Source organism: Tauraco erythrolophus, chromosome 25, assembly GCF_009769465.1.
Source record: "Tauraco erythrolophus isolate bTauEry1 chromosome 25, bTauEry1.pri, whole genome shotgun sequence".
Taxonomy (NCBI): domain Eukaryota; kingdom Metazoa; phylum Chordata; class Aves; order Musophagiformes; family Musophagidae; genus Tauraco; species Tauraco erythrolophus.
This window is the reverse complement of record NC_141489.1, coordinates 1,617,116-1,629,870: the sequence shown is the minus strand read 5'-3', so window position 1 is coordinate 1,629,870 and position 12,755 is coordinate 1,617,116. Positions and strand designations below refer to the sequence as shown.

At 55.2% G+C, this 12,755-nt stretch overlaps 1 protein-coding gene and 1 non-coding gene across 3 annotated transcripts in view; one reads left to right on the top strand and one right to left on the bottom strand.

Annotated features, from left to right (window-relative positions):
• Positions 1 to 1,422: 1,422 nt before the first annotated feature.
• Positions 1,423 to 1,494, bottom strand: TRNAC-GCA (transfer RNA cysteine (anticodon GCA)). The gene has a single exon. It is a non-coding gene; the product is annotated as a tRNA-Cys (tRNA).
• A 309-nt stretch (positions 1,495 to 1,803) lies between these two features.
• LASP1 (LIM and SH3 protein 1) overlaps positions 1,804 to 12,755 on the top strand; it is a 28,432-nt gene continuing 17,480 nt past the window's right edge. For both annotated transcript variants that reach the window (XM_086626599.1, XM_086626600.1), the window contains exons 1-2: positions 1,804 to 1,882; positions 6,366 to 6,460. In XM_086626599.1, the coding sequence (XP_086482725.1) occupies positions 1,814 to 1,882; positions 6,366 to 6,460 (164 nt within the window). In that variant the 5' untranslated portion in view covers positions 1,804 to 1,813. The remainder of the gene's footprint in view (positions 1,883 to 6,365; positions 6,461 to 12,755) is intronic.

The window sequence follows — 12,755 nt, the reverse complement described above, 5'->3', positions numbered from 1 at the left end:
ACGGCAGTAAATGATTTTTTTATTTACTCAGGAATCGCCTAAACCTAATTTCAGGAGGAAAACACAAGCGATGCCGCTTGTAATATTTCATCTACCTGGTCCTCTGAGCGCTCCGTGCAGAGCTAAGAAAGCATCCTGACAGCTTGAAAGCAAATAATGAGAAATACATATTTAAGATAATAACTTCAGAAAGCAAGGAAGCATCCTGTCATTTCACAGCTAGAAAATCAACCGCTAACAGTAAACGTGTGGTTTGCAGCTAATGAGAGACAAGCACCGAAGCGTTATCTGGCGTAAAAATGGAAACATATCACCACACAGTGCTGCCCGGCACGTCTCCTGGAGCAGGGTCCCAGGACATCAGCTCGCACCCATCACCCATGCAAAGGTGCCAGGAGGAAAGCCAAGGCCAGGTTGCAGCATCAGCCCGATCGAGGGGACGGGGACGGATGTTTCAGACATCACATGTGATGCAGCTCGTGGAAAGAAAATAATAAAAGAGAAAGGAAAAGCCACCGCTGGAGCCGGGTCTTGGCGGAGCGATGCCCTTGGCTGCCCCGGGGACGCAGCAGCAGCCGGGGTGAGGCTGAACCGTGGTGCGTGGAGAGCATCCCCTCCCAAAACGTCTGGGTGATGAAGAGCCTCCCTCACCCAGCAGCATCTCCTGAGCCAAGAGAGGAAAAACCACCCACAGCATCCCAAAGAGCTGGATAAGCAGAAAAGCTTGTCTTATTTTAAGCTGCGATAGGCCAGGAAAGGGTGGGAGGCTGGTTCAGGGGAGCTGGGAAGCGTTGGGTGAGGAGATCAGAAAGGGAAGGAGTGGGCGCCTTTGTGAGAGGATCAGATAAAACTGCTTTTAAATCGAAGGAAGCCAATTTTAAGCCGCATCCTGAAACGAGTAAAGAGGGAAGAGAGCCAGAGCACAGCCTTGTTTGATGTGGGTGTGCTTTATTAAAGCCTGCCTACAAATAGTGATTGCTAAGGCTGGTTCTTTTGTAACAGGCTCCGGGGAAAGCAGAATTAAGGTGTCGTTATCTCCTGATAGAAACCGAATTCGTGTTCTTACTAAGCCTTTTGTAATGTAATAACCCAAACCAACGCTGCCCGCCTGACTCGCTGCACGTCGCCCTGGAAGAACCCCCACGAACTGGGGTCGTGTGTTACCCCAGGGGGCTGGAGCTGCCTTTGCAGAGGTCGAGACGCCTCGTGTCGCTGCGTTTCCATGAAAATACGCTAAAAACTGAAACCTGGGCGGAAATCGGATTCGGTAACCGCATGCCACGCGCTAGACAGGGAGACGAAGGTGCTTCCTTTCACCCACGCGAGCCTCCACCCGTTAAGAAGAACCCCAAACGAGTCTGTATTTTCTGTTGCTCTTTGAAAAAAAAAAAACCACGAAAAAAATCTGAAAACTCAGCATTTAGGGGGCACCCGGATTTGAACCGGGGACCTCTTGATCTGCAGTCAAATGCTCTACCACTGAGCTATACCCCCTCCGCCCGCCGCTGCGGCCGCGCCGTGATCGCTTCGCGCCATCCCCCACGCGGGGGCGGCAGCGGGGACGGACGGACGGACGGACGGACGGACGCGGGAGCGCGCCCGCCCACGCCGCGCTGTGCGCAAGGGCGCACGTGTGCGTGTACGCACGCGTGGGTGGGCGCCCCGCCCACGCGTGGCCCCTCCCTCTTCCCCCTCCCACCCCCCCATCACCCCCCCACCCACCCCCCCGCCGCCTATTTAGGGTCGCGGCAGCGCGGGCGGCGGCCCAGAAGAAGCGGCGGCGCCGGGTGGGAGCGGAGCGGGCGGCTCAGCCATGAATCCCAACTGTGCCCGCTGCGGGAAGATCGTGTATCCCACCGAGAAGGTGAACTGCTTGGATAAGGTCGGTGTTGCGCCCGTGGACCATGAGGTCTCCCGTGGGGCTGCCCCTGGGTGGGATTATCCTTCCTTCCCCCGCTTATACCGCGCGGTCCCACCACGCCGCCCCCCCTCCCCGCCATCTCAGTGCCCGTTACGGCACCCGGTTGCCCCAGGACCCACGTTCCGGTGTACCGGGCGGGGGGACGGCGGGCGGGAGCGCTTTCCCGGAGCCGGTCGCCGGTTCGCTTATATATAATTAAAAAGCAGCAGCCGGTTGCCCGCGGAGGCCGATGGAAAGCAACAGTTAACGCTTCCCCTGCAGCGGGGAACCTCATCTGGTTCGCATTAGCCGAGCTTTTTTTTTGGGTTTTATTTTTTTTTTTTCATATTCCATCCCAATTGATACTTTTCTGTTCCAGATTTCAGTCTTTCTGGTCTGTGCTGCCCGCCTTAACGTGGGGCGGGAGTGCTTGGAGTCTCTCGTTTTTGAGTATTTTTCCCGTCGAAAAATCAAGCCTCCATGGAGCTGGTGCTGGAGGTGGGGGGCGGCGATGGGGGGGCCTCCGTCTTTGCCCGGCTCCCGGGGGATTTTCCTCTGAACTGACCCCTCCTGGAGAGCGGAGCTGCTCTCCTCCCCCTCCTCTTCCAGGCTTCTGGGACGAGCAGTTTGAGGACTAAAAAAAGTAACTCCAAGAATGTGGGGATGTCGGCAGCGGCATTCCTGAGCTCCAGCAGACCCTGTTGCTCGCATTTTTCACAGATGAGGTTTCTTCCTTGAGCTGGGAATGGCTCGAAGCTGAACTCTCAGCCCTGTGTCCCAGGGACCGTCCTGGTTGTTGGGAGCAGCGAAGTGGCTCCGTCTCCCGGAGCCTGCGCTGGGCTCCTGTAGCCGAGGGGGATAATTAGAAGGGAGGAACTGGGTGACCTGTTGCTTCCTTCTGTGCAGGCAGCATCTGGGGTTTGTGCTACTTTGGAGCTGGCAGTTGTGGGCTGCCATGAGGGCACGACTGATGTGTGTCCTGAGACCACGTATTCTAGCTTTTTGGGAGCAGGCAGGAGGCTGCAGTCGGCATCTTGTACTTCCAGAGGTCTTCCCAGCTTTCTCTGGCTACAAATCAGTGCGTGGTCAGCCTTGTGATACAGCACACCCCTAATCAGATGGCTTCCCCCTTGCAAATTCCCCCTCTGTTAAATTTTCCTGGGGTTTCTGGTGGGTGAGGTGGTGGCTGGAAGAGCCTAGCCACTTCCCATAAAAGCATGGGATAAGCACGGTGTTGTTAGAGCAGCCGTGCCCCTGTTCTCGCCCTACCCTGAGCAAAGTCGAAAGGGCAGCCCTGGCATTTGCATAAGGGCTGCCAGTACCGGAGTGGAACCACGGGCAGCAATAACGAAGGGCTTCTGGGGGAGAAAGTGCATGTCATGGCCTTGAAGCTCTCGGTGCCTGTGCTGGTGTGTTGACAAGGGCTTGGTTCTCTCCCGGTAGTGAAATCGGGAAAGCCTGTTTCCGTGTTGAGATTTACAGCAAATCGGTGCTTCGTGGGGCTCGGCGAACGCGGCGCAGCAGTTGACAAGCTCTGGCTTGGGTGAAACTCCGCCTGGGACTTCTGCCTCTTGGCTTTTCGCTTTGTCACCTTGTGAAAGGCAAATGCCCTGCTCGGGCTTGGGGAAGTGGGTGTTGTTCCCTTCCCCCACCCGTCCCCCCCAGCTCTCCGGATAAGGTGCTGGGTGATGTGGCTGCTTCCGCTGGGGAAGTGACATCTCCTGTGCCGCCCGGCGCTGGAGCGGGTGTCGCAGGCTTCGGTGGTTGCAGCTGCAACTGCTGAACCCATGTAGAGCTGATGTTAGGTGACTTTTTCTAGATGGAGTAGAAGTTAGAATTAGCTGTTACAGTGCATTGAACCTAATCAAGGATTTTACCTTCAGCCCAAGGAGTCTCTCCTTATGTTGTCCTCTAAGCCTTGAGTCTGGAGTGATGCTCGCTCCCAGGTGTGGAGCAATGGCTTTGCTCAGGGGAGGGATGTTGTGCGACTGTGGCATGTCCTATAAACGGGTACACCGATGTGGCTGTGAGCTCTCTCCCCAGATCTAGTCTGCCATGAGTGGCAAAGTTGCTGAAAGGGCTCCATCTCCGAGAGCAGCCTGCCTGGACCGCAGCCAGCCCTGCTTCCCGTAGAGCATGGCCTGCCGGGACGTGGGGCAGTCATACCTGGGATCAGCTCCAGACGTTCGGAGTGCTTCAGACCTGGGGTTGGAAAGCACAGGCAGTTAATGCTTCTCTAAAAACCTATTTGAAATTTGTCCTCTTTCTCTGCAGCCGTGCTGGAGGGTGAGTGGGAGCGGTGCTGGAAGCCTACATAACCGCTGCTCCCCTGTGCCAGCTCCGTTGCAGCCCTCTTTTTAGTGCTGGTTTAGATTCTGGCATCAATACTGGCAGTGGTAAGACAAAGTTTAGTGGCAGCAGGACTTGGAGAGGGGTAGTGCTCTCTGGGCAGCTCAGCTGCCTGCTCAGGCTCAGAAAGTCCTTTGTAAGAGCCGCAGGACAGAAGCACCTGTGCTGCACAATGCCTGCTGCAAACCGAGGCAAGGATAAGTGTTAATTGCTCTGTGGCTGGGGGTGATGGCCACCTGAGTGCCTCGCTTCTGCTGTGCTTGTTGTGGAGGCTGCCACGGGCATGGGGACAGCTGGCTGTGCCAGGTACTCCTTGGCTCTCGGGAGCCTGGGTGTTCCTGGGAGGAGGAGGCTGTGGAGTCACGTTGGCTGTCAGTTCATCTCTACATATTTACAGTGGCATCTCGGGCATTTATGCACAGCTCTTACGGTGCTGTGGATGCTGACGAGCTCGGAGAGGTCTGTTAATTACCTCTGATGTGGCTGTAGCTCCAGTGAAAGGCTGCAACTTTCAAGATGCCTGAAGAACTCTGGACTCAGCTGTTGATCTGTCTGTCCTTAAGGAGACTGGAAGCTTGGGAGGGAGAGAAATAATCCTCCGCAGGCTGGGAGTGAAGGAGGATGTGGGCACGGGGCGGTGAACGGTGTGGTGAGAAGCCCCTCTAGCGCTTAGCAGCAAGCTCTGGGGGAGCTGGTGTGACTAGAGGGAAAGAACAAATATGTTGCTCTGAGCAACTGAAACGAAGCAAATTGTCCTTCTGGGCTGAGTCATAGTCTGGTAGAGCCAGAGCAGTGTTTGTGCACCGGGGTGTGGTACCTGCGGGTAGGTGGCACCAGGGCTTAGGCTTGGCTCTCGCCGTCTCCATGCAGGAATGGAGACTGAGCCAGTAGTTGCAGTGGTGGAAATGACTTATTTTTTTAAAGCTTAAGGGTGGAAATCATAGCAACAGCCACCAGCTGTTCTCCCTGGGTTTGCTCAGAGCGTGGTGAATGTGTGCCTGGCTCCCAGTCCTGGGTGTCACACTGCAGGCTTGTTGACTGCAATCGACTCGGTATTATGAGCTGCTCATGTGGCTTTGGGCTTGTTCTTTCCCTGGTTTCACTGGGTGAGGCTGGGCTGTGCGGGGGGAGTCAGCTGAGCAGGGAGGCTGTGGGAAAAGGGCAACCCTAGGGCAGGACTGCCTTACTACGAGCGAGTAAAGGCGTTGCTTCGGGCTGTGTGTTTCCCTGTTGCACAGTTCCAGCTCAGCTCCTGCCTGTGCACTTTGCTTCTGGTGGTGCCTGGCTTGGTCCCTGGGATGGTCACACCAGGCTCCTCCGGTCCCCAGGGCTGGGGCTGCCAGAGGATGCATGAAGCGTGGTCACTCGGTGACTGGCAGGGCATGAACCTCCGTCTGCGTGGGGTGGAACTGCAGAGCTGCTCGGTAGCAGCTCCGAGCTGTTCTCACCAGGCTCCTTCCAGCTTCGGAAGCTGCTCAGGCTTGGGGAGCTCTCGGGGTGGTCCTGCATCCTCTGGGGCTGTAGGGTTTGGGAGGTGGGGGATTAGCCACCGGCATCGCAGGCAGGAGGGTGGTGGCTGTGTCGGACTGTCTGCTGCTCGTGAGAACCTTTTCTTCTCTGTCTTTGTTTCCTTGGCTCGGTGTCTCTGCAGCCTCACCTGACCTGCTCTGCTGGCTATCTCTTGGCTAACATCAGCAAAAAAAAAGGAAAAAAAAAAAGCTACTTTGAAGCCTGCACACCACAGCTAGCTCTGCTGTCAGCCTCCCTGCTCACAGGGGTTTGCGTTGTGCCTTTTTCATAGTAAGAGGCTTCTCCTGCCCTATATTTGGCTGAGCCCGATGAATTCCTGGCCTTGGAGATAAGGGAGCAAGATGCTGCTGTAATGCAAGTCGCGAGTGCTGCTGCCCTGTTGAGATAAGATGCATTGGGAGGGTCGGGGAGGATTTACCTGTGTCCTAAACTAGCAAGAATATCTGTCCTCTAGGTTTTGCAGGGGTCGTGGGTGCCGTTGCTGACACCTCTAGGCTGGAGGAGCTGCTGAGTTGGAGTTGTGCGGGTCTAGCGGGACGTGGCCCTGTTTTACAAGTGTTAATGATTCTCTTGTCTCTGTTTCCAGTTCTGGCATAAAGCATGTTTCCACTGCGAGACCTGCAAGATGACCCTAAACATGAAAAACTACAAGGGCTACGAGAAGAAGCCGTATTGCAACGCGTAAGTCTCTGCTGCCTGCTCTCGTTGCTGCTGAGAAAGCGTTGGGCCCGGGAGATGCTGTAGGATTTGCTGGATCCTCCTCCCTGTTAAGCACTGGTCCTCACCTCCCAAAATGAGGGGTGTGGGGAGCCCTGGTCTTTGCAGAAACTCTCTCCCTGCTGCTCCACAGCGTTTTTTGGGAGTGCATGTGAAAGGGTCACACAGGCCAGTTAATGCTGGTGTTAAAACAGTGTTTTCCAGGCTTAAATAGCAGCTGGGGCTGCTCTCCAGGCCCAGCTTGGGCAGACAAAAGGTGAATAAAATTCGAATACAGGCAGGCACTTAACATGGAGTTTTTCTTAATCTGTATCCCCTTAAAAAAGAGGGAATAAAGGTGCTTATACCACCCCAACTGAATACAGGTGTCTGGGCAGAGGAGCGATGCCCTTTTTGGGGAGGGGGAAGCAGTGTGGGACATGGGTAGAATGAGAGCAGCTGCCTGTGCTGCACCCCAGTTTGCTACTTCTGAGTGGTGGGTGTTCACTGCTCCCCACTTTTCTCTTCTTACCAAGAAGAACCCTTAATTGTGCACAGCTTTCTGTGCTCCGCTGCTGCGTAAGGAATGCTGCCCCGTCCCAGTCCGTGGGGAAGCGCTGAGCTCTACGTACCCGACGTGTTTCTTGATGTTCATAAAGCAGCTTTGCAATAAGATTTTTGTAGCTGCTGCTTATACATTAAGAGTTCTTAGAAAGAAAATTCCATAATGCTGCTTAGCACTGCGTAGCGTGGTCCGTTCACAGAGTGCTCTACAGACTTTAATCCTGACAACATCCTTGTAAGACAGGTATTACCCTACTGATGTCTAAGAGAAGTAGAAAGGAGAAGCAGTGAGACCATCAGCCATGTGGTGCCTCTGCAAAAACTTCCCACTTCTGTAGCTCCTTTGTAGGTTGGTTATTGCTGATCTTGGGTGTTGATGATGACCTTGGATTGGGATGAGATTGAGATCAGCTGGTAATGGCTGTGTCCTGGGGTCTAACCTGGAGTGCAGGTGGCAATTGTGTGAAAGTAGCAAATAACTCTTGGTTATGGAGTTGTGTGGGGGCCACCAGCGCTATCGGAGCTCTGGCTTTTGAGGTGAAACTGGGAACTTTCCGCAGCAGTGAGGGGTGGGAAGCCTGTGGTCTGGGTGAACTGTTGCTTAGAGGGAGGCTTGTGCTTGGACTGTGCAGGGGTCTCACCCTACCGTGATGGTGGCCCAACCAGCCTGGGATCTGTGAGCTGACTGTCATTTTCAGGGAGCTGCAGGAGATAAGACCCCCGAGCTGTTTGTAGTGCCCTGATTTCTCTGGATCTGCACACCCTGATAGCAGCTGGGGCAGAGCTGTGTGCTGGGCATGCCCATCCCTGGTGCTTCTGCTGCTGGGTCTGGGGTCCTGTTCTTGTGCTCTCTCCCTTCAGGCTGCTGGAAGGGAAGTGGGATAATAATGGGAAATTCCTGAGATTCCAAGGAGTCTGCGCAACCTCGACCCATCTCAGTTTCTCAACCCCCTCTGCTCAAGAGCTCCCTTTGATGCTGGCTTGCTGTCTTAACCCTTTAACAGCCGCCCTGAAGAAGAGGCAGTTGTCTGTCTCGCCTGTAGCCCGGGATGTTCAAGCTGTGCACAGAAACCCCCATTAAACACTTTGTTCTTCCTACCTTGCCAGCCCAGGAGGAGCCCACCCTTTCCAAACAGCTTTTCCTGATGTTGGAGTTGAGGGGCAACATCTTCCATTCCTCAAGAAGGGGGTGGAAAAGCAACGTTTATCCTGGCAGAGAAGAAGCTGCTTTTCTGAACATGCCTTAGCACAGGGTCTCCTCTGTTTGAGCTGTGGCCTTCTGCCAAATTCCTGAGTTTCTTTCTTCAAGAGAGCAGGAGGAAGAGGGCTGGGCTTCCTCCCTATCTGACATTACCCCAGCAATAAATCTGTGTGAAGCCTTTCAAGAAGGTGGCTGGTTAACTCTGCCCTCCGTGCTCATCAGTGTTGGGAAACTTTCTTGGTGGTGGACATGACCATCTGCCCCCTTCTCACTGTTCCTCTTCCGATGAGGGTACTGGGGTGGTTGGTGGTTCACTGGAAGCAAAATTTGGGGCTGGGCTTGTCTCTTTACATGAGCACTTTGAACTGAGAGGTGGGAGTGGAGGAAGAGCAACATCCAGGTGAAGTTTGAGGCTTCTCCAAATGAAGGGTGGGGGAGAGCGGGGCTGGTCGAGGGGACCAGCTGCTCCCAAATATGTTATATATAATCTTCAAGTTTGGAGTTGTGCCAAAGGGCTAACGGAGCTCTGTGCTCGGGGCTGGGTCCCTCAGCCCCAAACGGAGGGGGTACCTGCGGCACTGGGGCTCCGCTCCCTCCTTCCAGACAGCCCTGGGCACCGCTGGGCTGCGCCGCGGTGGTGGCTCCATGTGCAGCACGGATCGTGCCTTGGAAATCCTGTCGGAGAGTCCAAAGCTGTATGTTGGGTCCGGGAGTCGGTGCCACGGGGCAGAGACGCTGTTGGGATGCGGAACGGAGCCCGCGTGCGCCTGGCACGGGGAGAAGGAGCAGCATCCCGCGAGCGGCTCCTTTGCCACCTCTCTTGTCTACGAGGCTGTTCTGCTCATCTCCCTTGAGGACACCGGGATGAGAGCCGAGGCTGGACTTTCTCTGGGAGCTGTGGGTTTGCCCGAATTCGTGCCGATGTACGAGCAATCGTCCCGTGGGATGTATCTCTGCTGGGAAAGCCCGGCTCTGGCTGCACGCGTGCATCCCTGGCACCCAGCACGGCTGATCGGAGGGGCTCTGGGCTGCCTGCACGCCCCACGGTGCTGGATTATTTATTTCCTTCAGACTGGCTGGCAGGAAGTTAATGGTCTACGTGCTCAGCAGTCCCTCCTCCCCCAAGGAGAGGCAGCCTGGCCGTGTCCTTTGTTGGAACGTGCGCGGGGACATGGTGCTGCGGCCGAGCCCTCTGCTCTCCGTCGCCGTAGTCCGGCACGGAGCACAAGGAAATTGGGGTGCTGCTGCATCTCTGCATCCCTTGTGCTGAACTGCTTTTTATTTCTGCAAAAAGGGGCTAAAGGCAAAGCGAGACTGCCAAAAATATCTCACGTAGGTGTGTCGCCGGGGTCCCCGCTCCCTCCGTCTGCCGTGTTTGTGCGGCTTCAGCTTTCCTTCGAGGAGAGAACGTTTCCTTGCGGAGAAGCCGTACGTGGTGCGGCAGTGCCGTGTGTGCCAGTGTGTCCCGGGCGATCGTGGGGCTGATGTTCCTCTTCCCTGAGTCAGGGCAAGCGGCTCCCAGCTTGGCAGCTGCCCTGCCCAGTTACCCACACCTTGCATCTGGTGTTACCGGGGCATGGTGGCTCTGAATGGGAGCTGTAAAACCTCTAATTCCTGGTGCTGACCCAAAGAGCCTCCCTGGTGGATCTCTCCCAGTTGAAATTGTTGCCTTTCCATTCAGAGCAAGCAGTCCAATACCTTTGGGCTAACTCCTTGCTTGGAAAAAGTTAGTGAGCAGCTCCGAGCTTCACAAGGAGCCAGTGATTTGTTCTTGGCATCCCTCTCTGCTCCATCTGGTAGCAGCCTACTGCATTAATAAAGTGATTTTTCCAAGTTTGGGGGGGGGGGAAGGGAAAGAGGAACAACTGTGTTGCTGGGACAGAGTCCAGGTGTTTATCCGATGCTTTATTTGCGCTGGATTTCTGCATGAGAAGTGCCTCCCTGTCTCCGTGTGCACACTTTGCCGCGGAGCTCGGAACAGACTCTGCTTTTTGTCTCGGTGTAAACGAAAGCTGGGGTTCCTGTATGCTGCTGGTGGGGGGACAGACCCCAACACATGTGGCTTTGAGGAGCTGGGGGACACAGGGTGCTTCTGCTTTGCCCCTGCTGTGTTTGGGAAGGAGCTCAGCTTCCGCAGGGGAGATGGGATGTGGGAAAGCTGTCCTGATTTAGTGGCTGGAAGGCTGCAGGCATAAGCAAATCCTCTTTGGGGTGGAGTGTCTGTTTTCTGAAGGCCTTGGGAAGGGTTTGCTCCAAGTGCTGCCTGTGCACCACGGACCTCTCGCAGCTGATGCTGTTCCTCCTGGAAACCAGACAGGTTTCTTATAGAACCTTATAGAATTCCATAGAATCCCAACCCCTTCTGCAGGGCTCTGCTCCCTCCAGCCCACCTGCGGCCGTTACCTCCTCCCCATGGCTGGTTTCTCCCTGCAGCGGATGCTACTGGAGATGAGTTTAAACCAGTGATGCCTCGCAGGGTTTGGGCTGAGCCTGTGTAAAGGCTGCCCGGCATTGACCTTGCTGGGGTGAGGGGGAAGGCTGCAGATGAATGTTGACTTTCCTAAACTTGCTTATCCGTGCCTGGGGCCAAGAAACCTTGTGGAAAAACCCAGCTCCGTTGCGATGCCTGTTCTGTTCCCATCAACAGCAGCGGGGGGAGGACGGGACAGGCCCCGCTCTGTTTTTTGTGGGGCTCAGTGGTGGGAGGTGGGAGCAGCAAGATGAGCAGAGCCCTTTCCCAAAGTGACTCCTGACTTCGCAGCTTGGCAACCCCCGTTCTCCTGCATTCACTTGGAATCTTTCCGTTGCGGATTAAAGCAGGTTTGTGAAAACAGGCTGGTTTTAGAGTAGGATGTTTGCGAGCCCTCTGCAAAGTGGCGTGGTGTGGCTTTTATTATTTAAAAAAAGAACAGTTTATTTTCTTTTTAAGCTTGTCCCCAGGAATCAGCAGCTCTTTGAAAAGCAGGATGTGAACTTGGGAACCTTCTGGCAGAGCAGAGCCTATTACTTCCTTTGTTTAAACTCTTCTCTCCTGAAACCCTGATACGGAGGCACAAAGGTGACTGTCACCTCTGGATGGCACAGGTCCATGGGTGAGGAAGGGACAGCACAAAGGTGACCATCACCTCTGGATGGTGCAGGTCCATGGGTGGGGAAGGGATGGTGCATTCACATCCAGTGCTGAAGCCTGTGCTGCTGCTGGCTGGATGAGTCTGCCAAAAGCACTTGCTTAAAGCAGCTTGTATTGAACATAAGCAACACTTGGAGCTGGAGAGGCTCTTCTGAACACTCAGTCATCTCGCACATGGTCTGTGGTGTAAACTGGCTTTGCTGTAGGAACAGCTTTGGGTGTGAGTCACGCAGAAGATGCCGAGTCTGGGTCCTGTAGCCGACAGCTGCGCGTCCGTCAGCTTTGTACTGTGGCTGGATGGTGCTGTGAATGTGCTTACACGAGGTTTTTACAGATGTGTCCCACCAGTTTCTTCATTGGAAGAGTCTAACTTTGTTTCCAGCTCGTGTGAAGCTCCAAAGGCAGAAGTTCAAGTGCTGCCACTCAACTTGGCTTCCTGGGAAGGCAGCTCTGGGGGGCACATCCTGCTTTTTAGGGCAGGACTGGGATGTGATGGGGTGCAAGTGCTTGGGGAGTCACAGTGTTCTGGAAGTGAGATCCCTGGTGAACCCTTTACGCTCCTGCTCTGGGTCTGGAAAGGTGAAAATACTGCCCAGGTGTTGTCAACTTCTGGGTCACAAGGAAACCAGGACCAGGGTGCTGGTGTGGGGCTGTTTCTGGCCGATGTATGGGAGGAGGGGGTCTGTGTTTGCTTTCTCACGTCCCTGCTAAAGGAGCTTCCTGCCTCAGCCTTGCTTTTGGTGGTGCAGTCATCGCTCACGGCTCCTCGAACAAACCCGGGGAGCTCCTTCTGCCGCGGGTGTCCGCAGGGATGCTGGGGGGAAGGCAGAGCTGCTCGGGGAAGGGCAGACGGACCCTTCTCCCACGGGATCCCTGTGACTCGCTGTTAACAGCGGGGTGAGCTCCTGTCTGCCACGGAGCTGCCACGCTCAAACGAGTCCCAGTGCAGGAGCCAGATGGGCTCTATCCGGCTGGAGGAGACTTGAGTGACCTGATTTAGCAGCGCTACACAAAATGCCTTATTTCTGGCCGCCACGGCCGGAGTGGTGCAGCCTCACCAGGGTATCGCGCCGAGGGTTCGTGTGCAGGGTCTTGTAAAGCTCCTCTTTTTGGAGGATCCGTGGGGACTGGGGTTTTTGTGGGTTTCCAAGAGTGGCAAGTGTCTGACTTCTCTGTGGATGGCACTGGCTGGGCTGGAGGTGCTGCTGCCATGCAGAAAGTGAACAGTTTTGGAGCTGTTTGTCTCTGCGGGGGTAAGAATGCCCCGTGCGCAGCTGGGGGCTGGTTGCCCACGCGGGCACGCAACCTCTAGGAAGCAAGACTGTCCCTCCTCCTCTCCTTACCTGACTCTTCCATTACTTTTGCCACGTGTGAAATGACATGGC